The sequence below is a fragment of the Neomonachus schauinslandi genome, chromosome 11 (assembly GCF_002201575.2).
Source record: "Neomonachus schauinslandi chromosome 11, ASM220157v2, whole genome shotgun sequence".
Lineage (NCBI taxonomy): Eukaryota > Metazoa > Chordata > Mammalia > Carnivora > Phocidae > Neomonachus > Neomonachus schauinslandi.
The window spans coordinates 26598981-26618449 of record NC_058413.1 but is presented as its reverse complement, the minus strand read 5'-3'; the positions used below and the strand labels follow the sequence as shown (position 1 = coordinate 26618449).

Below are 19469 nucleotides of genomic sequence, written 5' to 3'. Positions count from 1 at the left end.
AAGAGCAGATCTATAAGAAAAGAGTACAGATTTTTTAAAAGATTGCAAGCTGAAGTATAGAAATTATAATCTATATGATAATGCAATAATTTTATCTGCATTTTAAAAAATCACATTGCTCAGTATATACAAAGCATTATAACAGTAGTTTGAACTGCTACTTAGAGGAATTAAAACAGTATTGACAGTGGAGAAGTTTATTTCAATTTAGGTCACTCATGTTCCATCCTGAGTTCACTTCCATTTTCCAAGAAGAAAGGTATTTTTTAAGAGTCATTTTTCCCAAGTAGAAAGGTTATTTTGAAAAATTGAGATGTATACTTTACAACCCATTTTATAAGGATTCACGTTTTTAAAATTTTTTAAATAAAAAGCAATCAATTCTCTACATACTTTTATTAAAGAATTACAGCTTTCACAGATGGCAAAATACATTGTTGCTATTACCAGTAGCATTACCTTCTTCATTTCTCCTTCAGCTATCAATAAAAATCATCATCCTTTCGTAGGAAAATTTCTTACGAATGTGGCCCAATTCAAAACAGATTACTTCTACCAGTAAGATATTGTAGCTTACGTGCTGTCACATTGATTACCTAGCTACATGAAAAGCTACAGAAACCACAAGGGGAAAAAAGAACTTAAAAAAGAATATGGCAAAACCATAAATGTTCTCAATTTTGTGATATTTAGTAACCCTTCTGACCACTCTAAAAAGTGGTTCTTTAAAAAGCACTGAGGCTCTGACTGGGTCACTTAACTCTTATGTTTCTATATAATTAACATATGCAACACAAAAGTAATCTGGTCTAATTCTGAACTTATATAATTATAATAAATACACAGATGTTGGTCCTAAATGCCCTTTCATTAGAACCAGAGAATTTTATCTCCAACAATTTCTATGGTTTAGCAAAAAACTAAAAGTGGGTAATGAATTAAGGATGATAGTTTAATAAAGCTATCCTTTTAATTTTACCTAGCTGGTACTGCAGATGCCACTGATGAGAAAAGGATATACTGGCAAATATGAAAAATATCAGATTAGTGTCATTAACTTCTTTAATAAAAATTATTTATATTTTACTCTCATTTGCAACTGATGTTGATGTTTCAAATTTAAAAGCAAAAAAAACCCCAAAACCACTTTTTGCTACTTTGTTCTGAAGTAGGATTTACAAATTTCTCTGGGGAAGCAAAATTATCTGTAATCAGTGATGTATGTATTTTCATTTGAAAAGATCTAAATATATCTGGACTCACACGCACTGGTTTGGCTGACCATAAATAAATGAAACATATTTTTCCCGCCACGAAGTACTGAGTTACAACAAATGTATTAAAAAAACTTTATTTTCTTGAGAGTGCATACAAAATGTTACGTAAACACTGTTAGTATTATCTTTAATGTGAAGACATTTTTTTAATGTATTATAAATAGGTCATGTGTCTCCTCCAGAAATATTAAAGGCCACACTGGGTGATATGACCAAAGAAAACTTTAGCCTCTTACAGGCTAAACAAAGTACAAAATGTGAAAATAAAAAAATAAAGAGCAAATCAGGAAAGAGAAAAACACAGGTCAGGATATGCATTTCTGAATCAGCAATTTAACATTTTAATTCCTAAACCAAAAATGTCAATTTTACAAAATACACATATAATCTTCACCATTTTTTCTCAAAAGATGTTTTATACATACATTCATATTTGTGTCTGTATGTGTGTGAAATAACTGCAAATATTACCAATTAAATTGGGCAACTGCTAGCAGCTCTGAAATATTAAATGAAATGAGCTTGTTATTTAGACAATTTTCAGCCCCTTGAAATAACATCTGGTCTTAGGATTCTTTTTTAGAATGCAGTTGGAATTTATAGCTAGGAAATGGGAGAAACAGACTCACTGTGTTCATACTCACAGAATGGACTATCTAACTGCCAATTTCAGTTCAACTTACGCTATAATAAAATGCATGAATAAATACCTGAATATTTGAGAAATTTCTAAAACTAAAGACGGTACTACTTCATTACACAAAACTATTATGTATCAATTATGTTCATTTCTGATGAGTTTGCATATAAGCTAATGTGTTTGTGAAATCAAACTGGAATGCAGACCAAGTACAGGTGATCCAGGTTCCTTGCTTTAATGAGTATTACAAAGCAGCACTGGGTTCAGCATACTTCAGACAGGCCTACTCACTCACCTGGTGAATTCCACGCCAGTCTACTCTGATGATTAAATATATTAAGGAAAGAAATGGTCCCAAAGGATAAGTGATGAAACCTTAAGGATATGATCTTGGGCCAAAACCACAACCAAACTCCATGTAAGGTACAATCTCTCACACATACAAACACACATACCACATACACAACCACACACAAAAAATTTAACACACACACGCACAATGTTCCTGTTATTGTCCAGTAATTCCCTCCCACTCCCAAAGTAATATACTATAAACTATAGCACAAATACAGTAAGTACACTGTAGCCTCAATTTAAACTGGCTGTTGGTTGCATCCGTTATGAGAAACACATCACAGGTGGCACTGTGTTGTGAAGTCTGTTTAGTACTACTGATGACTAAAGCCCTCGGAATAGGTCCAAAACAGACCCATATATTATCAAATTTTAGTCATTATGGAAAATGTTATGATGAGGCTGCAGTGTATTTGATTATGTTGAGAATGGATATTACAAAATTAACATTCAAAATAAGAATACTTCATAGTATAAGTTATAAAAAGAAATGGATAGAATCTTCACTGTAATGTGCACACTATTCCCATCTCACCCCTTCCATCCCATTAAATTATAACCTTTTAGATGATTACTTGGTGCCACTGGTATCAATACATTAACGCTTTATTATCATCTTGACTGCTAATTCCAGTTGTCAAAAATGAACATTTACCTTCTAATCATAATCAAGAATGAGGCCCTTACTCTTTAAAATAAGCATGCCTGACTTAAAATTTCAAGATAGTTAGAAAGCAAGAAAAAGAAAAAAGTATCATTGGGTAAATTAGGATTACACAAATTTGAATCATATTAGCTTATTCCTGAATAATGTAAACTTTATCCTATTAAAAACCTTATCTTTAAATTATCGAAATGCTTACATTTATTGACAAACCATGCATTTTCACAAAATTAAAACCTGAAATAATTTTTCACCTAACATGTTTCATTTCACCACTCAATATACCCTATGAAACTAAGTTAACATTTCTGTATTTTCTTATAATACCATTCATATTAGTTTGTAAGTAGGAATAAATAGAAAATGAGTTCTAAATAAATGACACAGGAGGCAATAAATTGACACATGACAAGTAAATAAAAGGCTAAAGCACTCCAATACCATTGAAACTGTTTTAATGTTGTTGCAACTCCAAAATGCAACAATCATCAGCTTGTAAAGACCCAAATTTCAAAAATTCATTTTAATTACTCCTTCAAACCTATTTTACAAAATAAAGGCAAGAGACATTTAAATCCTCCTTGTCCTAGTTGTGCTATCTATGTTCCTAACTTGTTTTCTATCACTCTAGTGTATGCTGCAATTCCCATCAGATGCTATATAAGAAAAAATAAAATAAAATATTAACCTCTGCTTCAATGTATAGTTTCCAGAATCTGCCAGAACTGGGGAACTGGGCAACAAGGCGTTCATAAGTCTTCCGTGCTTTGTCTATAGGTTGATTCTAAAATTGAAAACCAATAAACAGCATTTACAATGTTAGGATTATGAAAATATTATTTACTGCAGAACCAAGTAGTGTGATTGGACCCATAGAGAAGGAAATGTAATCCTATATCACTAAACCTGTGCCTCTCGAATGAGAATGCTCCAAGCGTCAAGGTCATATGGATTCTCTTCTAATTTCTTTTCGGCTTTCTTCACCTTCTCTGGGACATACTCAGCTGCCTGGGGGAAAGAAAAATAAGGAACTGATGTTATTGTTTTAAAAGTTTCATACCTAATTTAATCCAAGCACAGTTATCGTCCCCAATACAAAGCATAAAAATGTCCTCTTACAAAAGAGGCCTGCATTTTCTACAATCTATATATACCATGCTATCATAAGTCACCTGCATAAAAACAAAATTTAGTGATCACATACTTTTAAAAGCCATTATTAAATTTAAACAAACCCATCTTTTACATTAAATATAAAGCAGCCATTCTCAAACTCTGTGGTCTCAGGACCCCTTTTATATTCTTAAAAATTATTGAGTATGCCAAAGAACTTTTGTCTATGTGATTACTTCAATATTTACATTAGAAATTAAAACTGACAAAAATGTTAAATATTTACCCACGTACAATAAAAAATTATGTTAACATAATACTTTTATGCAAAATAAATTTCAAAATTCAGTGAGAATATCCTTATTTTATATATTTGCAAATCGGTTTAGGGTCTGATTTTTTTTTTTTTTTAAAGATTTTATTTATTTATTTGACAGGGAAAGACACAGCGAGAGAGGGAACACAAGCAGGGGGAGTGGGAGAGGGAGAAGCAGGCTTCCCGCGGAGCAGGGAGCCCGATGCGGGGCTCGATCCCAGGACCCTGGGATCATGACCTGAGCCGAAGGCAGATGCTTAACCATCTGAGCCACCCAGGCGCCCCTGCCCTTTCACTCTTAATCTCTCATGAGAGTACAGTGGAATTTTTAAATGATGTGTTATCACAGCAGATTGAATGCAGAAGCAGATAGGAAAATCCACCTACATTTTTAAAAATATCAGACCCATGGGGCACCTGGGTGGCTCAGTCGTTAAGCGTCTGCCTTCGGCTCAGGTCATGATCCCAGGGTCCTGGGATCGAGCCCCGCATCGGGCTCCCTGCTCAGCAGGGGAGAGCCTGCTTCTCCCTCTCCCTCTGCCTCTTCCCTACTCACGCTGTCTCTCTCTGTATCTCTGTCTCAAATGAATAAATAAAATCTTAAAAAAAAAAAAAAAAGTGAAAGGGCAAAAAAAAGTGTCTTAAATTTATTATGAAACTATGAACTCACAGATCCTGTCTTAGGAACCTCCAGGGTCCCTGGAACAATTCTGAGAAACACTGCTATAGAGCATTCATCCTGAGCCACAAAAGAGAAAGCATGAAATGACATGGAAATTGTATTTTGATGTAAAGCTTTTAAAAATGATTCACAAATTGTATATACAGCATCACTAAAACTATTAAAAAGAAATTTGCATTAAGAGATTTATAAGATTGTACTAAAATGTTTAGTGGTCACCGTGGGTAATGGGTGGTAGTTTTATTTTATTTATTTTTAAAGATTTTATTTATTTATTTGACAGAGAGAGACACAGCGAGAGAGGGAACACAAGCAGGGGGAGTGGGGGAGGGAGAAGCAGGCCTCCCGCCAAGCAGGGAGCCCGATGCGGGGCTCGATCCCAGAACCCTGGGATCATAACCTGAGCTGAAGGCAGATGCTTAACGACGGAGCCACCCAGGTGCCCCGGCGGTAGTTTTATTTTTATTATAAAAATATAATCTTAAAAAAGGTAATGCCTAAAATAGCCAGCACCTGAGGCAAAAATACAAGTATTACGTCTCAAATTGTTCAGAATTCCACTATGTGCCACAAAAAGTGATACTCAAGTAAGTCAGATAAATGTTAATTTATAGAAGTTCTGCTTTGTCTTTTTTGCAGGACTTCTTGAAATCTATAATATGGCAATACTCAACAGGCAATAGAGAGGGAAGCACTGCCCCTAACAGCTTTCTTTTTTTCAGTGGCAATTCACATCTCATAGAAAATAATGTCAAAACTCCAGCTGGGAAAAAAATTTTAGTCATGGGTTTAGAGAAAAAAATATACCTGGAAGAAATACACTCTTCTTTGGAATAAATTATTGTCTACCACTGATAAGTGTACGTTTATTTAGAAAGAAAAACATGTTTTAAAAGACCTATGTAATTTTGTATAAAACATATATTTTACTAATATGTAAGAGCTCTATAAGCTAGCTCAAGAAACTAAAACTGGACAAGTTTAATAAAGGAGGACTACTGGCCCAACCACATATTAAAACACAAATTAAAACACAGCAAAATGGTTTGGTAATGGTTCATGCATCACTGGTCCATGATAGTTGAGAAAGAGAATGATATATGGAAAATGAACAAATAAAGGTGTTATTTCAAATCAGAATAGTGGCTTATTCAATGTATGATGTTAGAATAACTGTATAATCATCTATTAGAATAATGGCAGTCAACTTTATCAAAATAAAGCTGAATTCCTATTTAACCCTTTCTACCAAAGTAAATTTCAGATCAAAGATTTAAACACCAACAAAAAGGAACTAGAGGAAAACATACTGAAATGGACCTTTGCATAGAAAAGGCTTTTCAGAAGCCTTTGAAAAGAGCACACTTAATTCCATTTAAATTGTGCATGAACAAGTAGTATAATCAAAGTCAAAAGACAAACCTAAAAATATCTAAATTTATCCATGTATACAGTCAATAAAAGACCAGCAACTCACAAAGAAAATGGGCAATGTATTTCAACAGTTCATAGAAAAAGAAATACAAATGTAAACCATAAGACAGAGATCCAAAGTGTTTTATAATTAGCATTGCACTGGCAAGGGTATGTAAAAACAGACATTCTCACATTGTTGGCAGGGGGCAAGTAGTAATGTGATCAAAATTGAACATGAATGTCTGACCCTGAATTCCACTTCTGGCAACTTCTCCTATCGTACACATGCACAAAGATGTATACTGAAGAACAGTCAACTACTCGGCTGTTTGCTGTTGCATAAAACTAAAAATAATTAAAATAATCACATATAAAAGAACTAAATTAATGAAGGAATTTGTAGTCACTAAAAAGAACAGAGCAGTGCAGATCTATGGACAGCAAGATGGAACTATCTCCATAATACTGGGTGTAAAAAAAAACTGGGAGGTGAGCTGGGGAGAGACAGAGACAGACTCACAGAAACACTCACTTTATAATGTATATACTCTTCTACTGTTTGAATTTTCACTATTCACCTGAGAAATATTTGCTCAGTGCCTAGTATGTGCCACACATTGTTGACGGGACACTTCGGGATACAACAAAATAAAGACTTCTCCATTCAGAGTTTACTTACTTCTTGAAAAAACAAACTTAAGAAAATATTTTAAAATAAAACTAGGAACTTAGTTTATAAGATACCAACTATGAAACGTTACTGAGAAAATAAGAACTGTGATACAGGAAATTTAAATCAGGAACTAAAAAACAGCTAAGCTATACTTGAATTGCTTTAGTTAATCAATGCTAACAACTAGTGTTTCAAAGCAGTCTAATGGGAAGTCTATTCACTCAAGATCCACCTGCTGAAAATTAACCTACCAAATTAGATAACGTATACCATAATCTGTAAAAGAACAGAGAAAACTCAAAAGATAGTGTCTAATATTCAACCAGCAAAAATCACAGCAAGAAGTATAAATGTCTCCTTGCTAAATAAGCCATTCCCTTTAGTGATTCTCAACCCTGGCAGCACATTAGAATCACCTGGGGGAAAAGGGATTTTAAAAAAGATGCTCAAGGGGCACCTGAGTGGCTCAGTCGTTAAGCACCTGCCTTCATCTCAGGTCATGATCCCAAGGTCGTGGGATCGAGCCCCGCATCGGGCTCCCTGCTTGGCAGGAAGCCTGCTTCTCCCTCTCCCACTCCCCCTGCTGTGTTCCCTCTCACTGTGTCTCTCTCTGTCAAATAAATAAAATCTTTAAAAATAAATAAATAAATAAAATTTAAAAAAATAAAATTAAAAAAAATAGATGCTCAAGCCCCACTATATAGATTAAATCAGAATCTCTGAGAACAAGCCTGAACCATCACCACTTTTATTTTTTTAAACTCCCCAGATGGTGCTAATGTGTATGTAGCCTCAGGTGAAAACCATAGCTCTCCAAGGGTTTCCTAACCCTTTTTGGTGCCCCAGAACTTTCCAATAGTCTACTGAAGCCTATGGGCTCTTTCTCAGAATAATGTTCTTCTTTTTTTTTTTTTTTAAGTAGGCTCTACATCCAATGTGGGGCTTGAACTCACAATCCCAAGATCAAGAGTCACATGCTCTACTGACTGGGCCAGCCAGGCACCCCTCTCAGAATAATGTTCTTAAATACACAAAATGAACTATGAAGAGACTTCAAAGGAAAGCAATTATATTGAAATATAATTATTGAAATATCTTTAAACAAAGTTTTACACAGTAATAATAGATAATGCATTAAATAACAGGATCTAGTAATGCGTCTAGTGATGAGGACAATAATATTTGGAATATTTATGTCCAGTTACAGTTGTTGCTAACACTGCTAGTGTGGTTTCTTGCCTACATTCATAATAGAAGGAAAGGTTCAATTTCAGTTAGAGATTAGTAAAAATAAAGACTTTTATTTTCCCCATCCAACTTCACAGAACCCCTAAAATTCTAACCAGACACCTGGAGGATGGGGTTACAATGGACTTAAGAACCCATGCAAAGGATGTTGGAGAGCAGATGTTAAAAAAATGCATTAATCACTCCTTGTTAAATAGTAATCCCATTTCATAATAAGAAATATAATTAAATTACATAAATCCAAAGTCCAGTTAGAATCTGAAAGAATCATGGCTCAGCTCTTTTCAGAATCCCTTATCATAATATTTTCCTCTTGTCAAAGATATAATTAAATGTTCATAAAATAATCTACATAGATAATCCTCAATCAAGTGCATTAATAAACAAGGAAGCTAACCAAAATGGCCAAGAATATACTCTGGTAGTTATGGCCACATTTAATTCTTACAACAAAAAGTCATTTATCATCATGAACCAGTTGGGTAGCCAACAGCATAACACTTTTGTCCTCTTGCCTGGGCACATTTTCATAGGGCAAAGGAAACTTGAACAGTTTTCTAGTATTCCACACAAGGGGACTGGACCTCCATGAGAAATGGAATTGTATTACTATTTCCTATATCTGGTGGATCAGAGGAATAGGTCAGTTTAAGAAAATCTAGGACAAGTTTCCAGTGCTCATTTGAAATGGAATGAGGTTAGAACTCTGCTTAGTAGAGGGAAAGAACAGCTGTCCCATGGTTACACGTCCCCGAAACTTACTACAAATTAAGACATTCTTTTTTTTTTTTTTTTAAGATTTTATTTATTTATCTGACAGAAAGAGAGAGACAGAGAGAGAGGGAACACAAGCAGGGGGAGTGGGAGAGGGAGAAGCAGGACTCCGGATGAGCAGGGAGCTCAATGCAGGGCTTGATCCCAGGACCTGGGATCATGACCTGAGCTGAAGACAGGTGCTTAAAGACTGAGGCACCCCTACAATAAGAAATTCTATCAAAAATCCAGCTTTTGCCTTTGGAATAAACTATAATCCCATTATCACTCTTTAGGGAATGTTAATGGGGAGCAGGATGGAACCCCAAATCAAATGAGCAGAACAAAAGCTGGACTAGTTCCCACGGCATGCATTACCAATGATATCAGTAGGACTCTGGGAATGTCTTTGACTTGCATGATTTTAAAAACCAGAAAAATAACACAACTGTATGGCGTATACAGAGATACACACCAACATACACTATTTCAAATGGGTACAAAACCAAGAAAAATTGTCAACTAGATAATGTACCTTTTTTTTTTTTTTTGGTAGGGACAAAATGTTACTCAGGAACTCTCTAGCATCTGTTCTATGAATTGTTTTTCTAGTAGTAGGGTATTGCTAACATGACAACTAATTTATTTTCTCTGTGAATAATAACAAGTGTACAACTGGCTAAAAGCGTGAAGGATGGTATATGGTAAATCCATTACATGCTGACCTTTTTAAATGTTTTTAATAATGGCTTTTTTTTTTAGGCATAATCATATACAAGTCACTCATTTAAAGTATACAATTCCCAACAAAGTTTTTAAAAAACATCTTATCACACGGGGCGCCTGGGTGGCTCAGTCTTTAAGCATCTGCCTTCGGCTCAGGTCATGATCCCAGGGTCCTGGGATCGAGCCCGCATCCGGCTTCCTGCTCAGCGGGAAGCCTGCTTCTCCCTCTCCCACTCCCCCTGCTTGTGTTCCCTCTCTTGCTGTGTATCTCTGTCAAATAAATAAATAAAATCTTAAAAACAAAAAATAAAAACACCTCTTATCACCTAACAAGAACCATACTAATAGCCATTACCTTTCCCAAACCCCTAGTCCTGGGAAACCACCAAACTACTTTCGGTCTCCATAGATGTGCAGGTATTTCATGTAAATGGTATCATACAATATGTGTTGTTTCTAGCTTTTACTTTGCATGTTTCCAAGGTTCATGTTTCATCATGTATCAGTATTTTCCTCTCTAATACCAAGTAAAGTTCCATTGTATAGATAATCCCACAAATTCCACATTTTATTTATCTGTTGATGGCAATGTGGATTGTTTCCAGTTTTTGAGTGGAGTTTTGTTTTTTTTCAAACACACACACACACCTACAGGTGAAACTGCTAGGTCATATGGTAATTCTATTTTTAACATTTTGAAGAACTGCCAGACTGATTTCCAAAGTGATTGAACCAGTTTACATTCCGACTAACAGTGTTAAGAAGGTTCCAATTTCTCCACATCCTCACCAACACTTGTCTTTTGATGATTATGACCATCCTACTGGGTATAAAGTGGTAACTCATTGTAGTTTTGATCTACATTTCTCTGATCGCTCATGAACTTCAGCATTTTTTGATGTTCTTATAGGCCATTTGTCTTTGGAGAAATGTCTTTTCAGATTCTTTGCCCATTTTTAATTGGGTTATCTTTTTATTGCTGAATTGCAAGAGTCTTTTGTATTATAGATACAAGTCCCTTATTAGACATCAGATTTACAAAAAGTTTCTCCCATTAGGAGGGTTTTTTCACTTTCCATGTTTAACCTTTTGTTATGTGAAGCCAACCCAGAGACACAGAATTTGACAAGGGCCTCACAGGCACTGTGCACTATGTCAACGGTTCTCAAACTTTTTGTAAAGAATCATTCTACATTCTTAAAAACTGAAGAACCAAACAAATTTTTTTTAAAAATTTGGGCTATATGAATATTATCATACTAGAAATTAAAATTGAGAAAAAGTTTTTAGTTCATTTTAAAATAATTTTAAAAATATTTTCCAAAACAAAAAAATAATTAGTGAAAACAACGGCAGTTTTATGTTTTTGTGATTCTTTAATGTGCGGCTGAATAGAAGACATCTGCTTCAGCTTTCAATCTATTGCAATATATTGTTTTGAATGAAGTATGACTATGTAACTACAGTTATGAAATATATGACTACATATGTAGTTGGGAAAGGGAAAAGCACTTTTAATAGCCTTTTCATATAATTGTAGATAGCTCATGTCGCCTCTGAAAAACTCTAAGTTAAGCTTTACTGAAACTGTAAACCAGTTTCTATATGGCAGCTTAACTAATATTAAGGGATTGGTTAATTGGAGGTGGGAGGGGGGAAATGACAAACACGATTAATGATTGAAAGAATAAAATAATCTATTTTTCCCATTCCCACCAGGGAAGTACAACTTTCACAGAAAAAAAAGGTAGTTCTCCTCCAAATAGCTGTTTTTGTGGTAAATGGGGAGGGTGTGATGCTAGAGGTCATACCGAAATTAAATTAAAATAAAATCAGTGAAAATTTAACCCAAGGGATAAACATCAAAAGTATACAGGAGAAGATGGTAAGTTAAAAGATTTAAACCTAGGGACGCCTGGGTGGCTCAGTCAGTTAAGGGCCTGCCTTCGGCTCAGGTCATGATCCCAGGGTCCTGGGATGGGGTCCCACATCGTGCTCCTTGCTCAGCAGGGAGCCTGCTTCTCCCTCTCCCTGCCACTCTCCCTGCTTGTGCTCTCTCTCTGACAAATAAAATCTTAAAAAAAAAAAAAAAGATTTAAACCTATATAAATAGTTCTTGACCATGGAGAACAGAACTAGAGAATGAGTCTCTAACATGGTTTTGTAATGAGTATTTTCCACTATTAAGGGTAATGACTGACTAAATATACTACAGGGAGGAAAACCATAAAATACTATCAGAAGCCTAACCATCCTCAAATAATCTGCAGTCTTTTCTCCACTTATTTTATCAAGAATGTATTCAAAAACAACTTTTAAGGTTCAGATATCTTCAACTCTTACGTGGTTTGCAAGCTTTCATCTACATAAAAATCACCCGTGGTACTTGTTTCAAATGAAGATTCTCAAGTCTCACAGAATCTGTTATAAGTCTGAAATTAAGGTGTACGTACCTATACTTATATAAAGTATAGTATAAAGTGATTATGATGCAATGGACCATGGACACCATTTGGAGGAACACTACCTAATCTATCTGTTCTGAAAATACATTTTTCCAAACGTTGTTTCTTTAAAAATAAAGTAGCATCAGATCTAAGTCATTCCATTTTTTCCCTAAAACATTAATAAACCTGCATAAATTATACTATCTGTGTGAAGTCTTTAATCTCCCTTGGTAGTTAACCTTTATTCAAAATTTAAAATAGAGTAGCACTTTGCAACACTATCTGCAAGTAGTAACTGAGACGATTCATATGCCTAGAGAATAAAGCAGTTTATGTGCCAGGTGACATTAGGACTGAATGCCAGCTTAGTCCTGTGTTTGTTCCTTTACCAGTGCAACAGAACTCTACCAGATTTTTTTTTGGTAAATGAATCTGAGTATGTATCCTGCATATAATCCCTTCAGCCCTTCCAGAGACTAAAAATCTACTAAACATGGGCGCCTGGGTGGCTCAGTTGGTTGGGCGACTGCCTTCAGCTCAGGTCCCGATCCTGGAGTCCCGGGATCGAGTCCCGCATCGGGCTCCCTGCTCAGCAGGGAGTCTGCTTCTCCCTCTGACCCTCCCCCTCTCATGCTCTCTCTATCTCATTCTCTCTCAAATAAATAAATAAAATCTTTAAAAAAAATAAAAATAAAAATCTACTAAACATGTAAACAATTCAAAACTTAAGAAAAAACAGGCTAAAGATTTTTGGTCCAAATAATGATACTTATCATATTTGCTTATTAAATCTGCTTATTCATTCCCCAGGAAACAAACAGCTGCAAACTACAAATAAAAATTTGAATCTTTTAGAATTCAAAAAATGTGGCTTTAGACCAAAAGTAGCCAAGGTATTATTAATTCACTAGATAAACTAAGTAAAACCTAAAAATCATCAGGACATAATTTTGTCCTCCTGGCTTTATTCAGTATTTACTGATTATAAACTATCCATGAATCTAAAAATTTGCTAACTCAAATCCCTTTTTACATCAATTCTCACACCGGCACAGCAAAACAAAACAAAACAAGAAGACTCAAATTCACAGCTAGGTCTTGTCTAAAGAGAAAAGATTTAGAGACAATGGCAGAAGAGCTTAAAACTAGGAACTGTTTTCGGCAATTATCCACTTAATAGGTACAAACATCTCAACAAAGATTTTGCAATTCTGGAAAGTCTACCTGGGATGTAAGCTGTATTCCTGAACTCCTATATTCTTAATGCTGAAGGAATGCAATTTAATGCATTATCTCTTAACACAGCACCTTTCTATTGTATTTCTAAGAAAAACCAATACTTACATATAAATACAGATCAATCTCTCTTAGGAACAATTATTGCCAACTAGAGTATTCTACCTGGTCAAAATATTAACAACAAAGATGAACTCAATTTTGGCTGCCCCAAACTGTTATACCAAGTATCACAACAGGAGGAGGAAAAGTGGGAAAGGCTATTACAGAAAGATTGTTAAAAACAGATAAAACTAACTGGGCCCAAAGAACACGTCATCTAATATACACACTTGGCCCTTCCCCCTCCCGACTCCTAACCGCCCCCCCAATCCACTTTGGCTTTATTTTTTTTTTTTTAAGATTTTATTTATTCATTTGAGAGAGAGAGACAGAGAGAGCACAAGCAGAAGGAGAGGCAGAGGGAGAGGGAGAAGCAGACTCCCCGCCTGACATGGGGCTGGATCCCAGGACCTGGAGATCATGACCTGAGCGGAAGGCAGACAGTCATGTGAGCCACCCAGGTGCCCCTCCACTTTGGCTTTAAAATTGTTTTGACAATACCATTATCTTTTAACTGATAGTATTAATGGTTACCCAACAAAACCGTAAACCAGGTTTCAGGTTTCAACACTGTATGTTTCATCTTTCATCTTAATAAGCATATAGCAGGGAACAGTTTTCATTATTTTCTATATTGTCCCAAACTTATTTTTCACCAAAAGACAACAATGATTTATGGCCCCAAGTTCCCCTCTTTAAGTACTGATAATTATACTGCTTCAAGTCATGTAAATTTTCCAAAGTGAGGATCATTTTGTTTATATTATAAGCCTTCCTAATCCTAGGTAGGTTATAGATTGTTTTAAAAATGAAGTCTTACTGGGGCACGTGGGTGGCTCAGTTGGTTAAGCGGCTGCTTTCAGCTCGGATCATGATCCCAGGGTGCTGGGATCGAGCCCCACATCAGGCTCCCTGCTTAGCAGGGAGCCTGCTTCTCCCTCTCCCTCTGCCTGCCTCCCTGCCTACTTATGCTCTCTCTCTCTCTGTCAAATAAATAAATCTTAAAAAAAAAAAAATGAAGTCTTATTTCTAAAAGATGAGTGCAGAAACAGAATTTTAGGGATTTAAAGGTGCAACCCCCCCCACTCTTATGCCCAATTTATTTTTTCATATTTATGCACCTGTCCTCCCAAAATTAAATTATATAGGAATTTGTAATGTATCACATACAGCCTAAATGCAAAATTCATCCATTCATTTACTGAACACCTTTAAGTATCAAAACAGATTCCCAGATTTCTAGATGCAAGGAGGAATAAATAAGGCAATCCCTTCAACTCAGGTCCAAACCCCGGGGAGGAACTCTAGACAACAGCTAAATGCTGTAGGGGTACTGCACAAGGTAAAATGGAGCTAAAAAAGAATGAGATCAAAAGTTGAACCAAGCACTAATGTATGTATGTATATATACACACACAGAAGACAACATATATCTGTAATTCCACACACTAACCAGATGTGTTTTCATTAGGGAAGAGGGGAGAAACCTACAAGCACATAGTTTTGTCACCACTGAACTGGCAAAAACAGTAATCAAGGGGCACCTGGGTGGCTCAGTCGTTAAGCGTCTGCCTTCGGCTCAGGTCATGATCCCAGGGTCCTGGGATCGAGCCCCGCATCGGGCTCCCTGCTCTGCGGGAGGCCTGCTTCTCCTCTCCCACTCCCCCTGCTTACGTTCCTGCTCTCGCTGTGTCTGTCTCTGTCAAATAAATAAATAAAATCTTTAAAAAAAAAAAAAAAAAAAAAAACAGTAATCAAAAATACCGATGAAAAATGCCAAGGTAATTAAAATAGGTCTCTATGCAAAATGGAACTTCCTCACAACAGTTAAAAAAAAAAAGACTACAATAAACCTTAGCAAGCGATCCTGCTTGTTTACAATCACTTCCCCCTTTCAAAGGGCACAAATCTATAGATTCAGTACCAAGAAAGTAATGACCATCCATATTTTTGAATAACAAATTTAAGATACTATCAGGTTTATTCAACCAACTTCTTTCTGAGCTTCAATGCTATAAGGCTATAAAAGAAATCTACACCTATCTTGCCATATTCTTTGTCCATCACATCCCTCGGCATCTTTCCAAAGCAAACACACCATTCAGAGTGGCTTTGATTTTTTTTTTTACTATTCTTCAGTTTTATTTAGCCTCTTTTTCTTGTCTAACATTTCAGCTCATTTTAGGTGCTCTTTCCTCTAAATATTCACCAACTAGTTAAAAGGTCATCGAGGAACACATCATCAACCGAAAGAATACTAACTGCAAAGGGAAAAATAATCCTTCACAGTGAAGAAACCCAGCAGTCATCACCCTACCCAAAGCAAACTAGTTGATTCATATTTTTAAGGTCACTCTTGAAGGTATAATTTTTCATTTCAGTTAAAGCTGAATAATACAGTATCTGGGATTTGCTGGAAAGTAATGAGGATGGGGAGAGCAAGTGAAAGTATGGGAAAAACAAGATTAGCCATCAGTTAAAGCTCTATGATAGGAACATCATACATTATACTTTTTTAATCTTTTTTTGCATGTTTGAAATCATTACAAAGTTAAAGAAAAGATTATATGAAGATGACGTTGATAATGAGATGTCAAGAATTGTCTTTTAGGTTGATGGAAGAAAGATACAGGAGCCACCATAAAGGTTGGGACAAGTTGAGCATCCAAAAGAAAAATAACTATCGCTTATTTTTTTAATACTAAATACAGAGAAACCCATGAATACAAAGTAATCTCCTTGAAAAAGGAGAAAGAAAAATGGGGCGCCTGGATGGCTCAGTCGGTTAAGCATCTGACTCTTGGTTTTAGCTCAGTGTCCTGAGACTGAGCCCCGCATGGGGCTCCACGCTCAGGGCAGAGTCAGCTTGAGATTCTTTCTCTGCTCCTTCCCCCACCCCAACTTGCATGCTTGCAGGTGCTCTCTCTCTCTCCAAAATAAAATCTTAAAAAAAAAAAAAGGAGAAAGAAAAAAAAATTCTTTATAGAAAAATATGAGCCAGTCAGAAAGAACAGAATTTTTAAAACACCACCATTTGCCACCTCCAATAATAACTGATTTATTCAAGAATTATCAACTGACAAACATAATAAAAAATTATCAATTGACAAATAACTAGTTAAAAGGTTGAGGAACACAAAATCAACCCGCAAATTACTAACTGCAAAGGAGAAAATAATCCTTCACAATGAAGAAACCCAGCAGTCATCACCCTACCCAAATAATCAAACAACCATCACTAATAGTGGAATAACCTAACAACCTGGCATGAAGTGCCTTTTGATGTAACATTATACCGTTCTACCCAAAAATATTTAAGCCAAATATTATCAAAGCTCTCAGTTTAGACCTAACCAACCACAAAATTTTCAGGAAATAACAAAAGATGAAGGGACAAGTTAAATGATACCACACATACACAAACATCAAATCAACCCAGAAAATGAGAAGTTTTACTAGAAAATTGTCTTGGATTCTTCAAACAGTATCCCTAGGAGAAGGGGCGGGGGGGGGGGGGGGGGAGACTATTCAAGATACGTAACTAAATGATGCATGTAAACCCAGATTAGATTCTGATAAAGCAAAATAAGAGAAAAAGAAAGAAATCCTATGAATCATATTCTTGGGACAACTGGGGAAATGTGAACAGGAACTGGGCTTCAGAAATGATAGTATTACTATTAATTTTCTTAGGTGAGAAAATGGATTCGTTATATAACTGCATCAATGTCCTTATACAAAAGAATGATGAAATATAAGGGGCTGAAATATGTGTCCACTTACTTTCAAATAAATAAGTATGCAGAGATAAAACAAGCAAGGAAAAACGGTTAACAATTGTTGATTCTAGGTGAAGAACTGTACTGCAGGTGTTCATGCACTTTTCTTTCAACTTTTTTCTATGTACTAAACTTTGCACGGTAAAATTTTTAGGTTAATTTTTCTCGTAAATTTTCACCACCATCTCTTCCATTTAAAACATCACAGTTCTGAAGTATTCAAGGTCATGACATTTTGGTGTCTATAATTTTAGATAAATTTAATAATTAACAAGTTCTGGAAACTTTCAATGAAACCTTAGGACATTACTCCTCCTCAGCTTTCAAGTGACAAAATATGAGCCCATCTCAGAAAAACGGTAGTTATACATAAACAGATTTGATATGATTTTGAGACTTGAGACTTTGCATTCTTGGGCATTGTGACAGCATGTAAAACGTAAACAGAAGATTTCAGTACTGAAATCAGTCAACGAGCAAACACAAAATTTAGTTTAGCAAGCTTTCCCGACATAATGACATTTACAGTCACTCAGACTATTCAAGAGGAACTGCAACTTTGCCTCATCTCTGTCAACCTCCAAGAACAGCCTCTACCTTCTAAGCTGGGGACTTAAAAAACAAAAACCTAAGTGTAGTTCGTTACCATGGCAACGGGAAATTTCAGGAAATTGAGACTCTGCAAGCTAGCTAGCCTCCATTTTAAAAACTATTTACCTAAACGTACCAGGACTTAAATCGAAAAACAAACTGAATGACGTCTTTCATAAGGTATGTTTCCGCTTTCAAACTAAAAGGTAGTATTTACCAAAATTCTGAATAAAGAGCAAAAGAAGCAAATCATTTTACTAAATATCTGATTTTTAAAATATTTATAGGTCACTTACATCCAGTACTAAAGCATATGCTTTTATTTACAGTGGCCAAAACAGACTTCTCATTTCCGATTTATCAAATTCTGCAATATTTGTGTCGCTTGAAAAACGAAAATGAAATGCGGACAGAAGAGAAAAAGGAAGCAGGAGAAATCCACACAATTCCTAAATCTCGGCATAACCATGCTCTTCTCCCACACTACTTCCTTCTTCATTCGCACTGGCAAGAGACTATTTCTCCAGATGAATTTCATCTCCGATTATTTCTCAAACTGGTAACCTATTTCTGGGTTTACTGGACAGGGGGCAGAGGAAACACTGTCAAGTTTTTCGAAAACAGCGACTACACGTTAAAGTAATCAATTCCTACGCACCCTAATATCAAAACAATATGGTATCAAAGCAAGGCATCCCACAGGAGTAGTCTCATGAACCTACACAGGACGAAGCAGCTTCCTGACTATTGTCTAAATCAAATATTTGTTCATATTAACGCCTAAGACAGAGAAGCCAAAAAATAATTTCAACTCTCAGTCAGCTCTTGCTCCCCATTCCACCATTCTTCTATACCCGGTCCTCCGGATCCATTAGACCCCGATTCCTTCCTCAGGCGAACATGGCTGGAGTAGTCGGACGAACACAGACGTGGAGAGAAGAGGTCGCCACGAGGCCCCACCACTCTCTTTCCTCACCTGCTCCGGGGCGCCGTCTCCTGACATGGCCTCAGCTGATAAGAAAGGGAGAACTGGCCCGCGATGCGAAGCTAGAAAAGAAAAATTAAACTAAAAACCACCCAAACCAGTAAAGTTACCCCCTGCCCAGCGGAGCCAGACCGCCAAGACGAATCGCCACCGCCCACTCAGATATGAATTAAAATGGCTGCGCCCCTGCCGGAGGAGGAGAGAGGTGTGGCTTCTGCATTAACTTCCGGGGCAGTGGGCGGAGCTAAGATCCCAACTCGCCAGTTACTCGGCCGCGCAGATGCAGAGAGAACCCAGAGGTGGGCCCAATGCCTGTGCTGACGTCACGACCCTGGGGTAGGGGAGCTGTTGATGAGCTGGCTATGACCGGCTGGGAGGCGGGAAACAGTTTAGCCTGGAGGCTCGCGCGCCTTTTGGAATTTAATTATCGAGCTGTGGAACCTGGTTCTTCACCGTTGAAGCCTGAC

At 36.4% G+C, this 19469-nt stretch overlaps 1 protein-coding gene across 1 annotated transcript in view; it reads right to left on the bottom strand.

Annotated features, from left to right (window-relative positions):
- Positions 1-19177, bottom strand: part of CSTF3 (cleavage stimulation factor subunit 3) — a 69889-nt gene extending 50712 nt beyond the window's left edge. The window contains exons 1-3 of the mRNA XM_021685343.2: positions 18994-19177; positions 3842-3943; positions 3624-3719 (exon numbers count right to left, since the gene is read on the bottom strand). Of these exons, the coding sequence (XP_021541018.1) occupies positions 3624-3719; positions 3842-3943; positions 18994-19020 (225 nt within the window). The 5' untranslated portion in view covers positions 19021-19177. The remainder of the gene's footprint in view (positions 1-3623; positions 3720-3841; positions 3944-18993) is intronic.
- Positions 19178-19469: the final 292 nt, after the last annotated feature.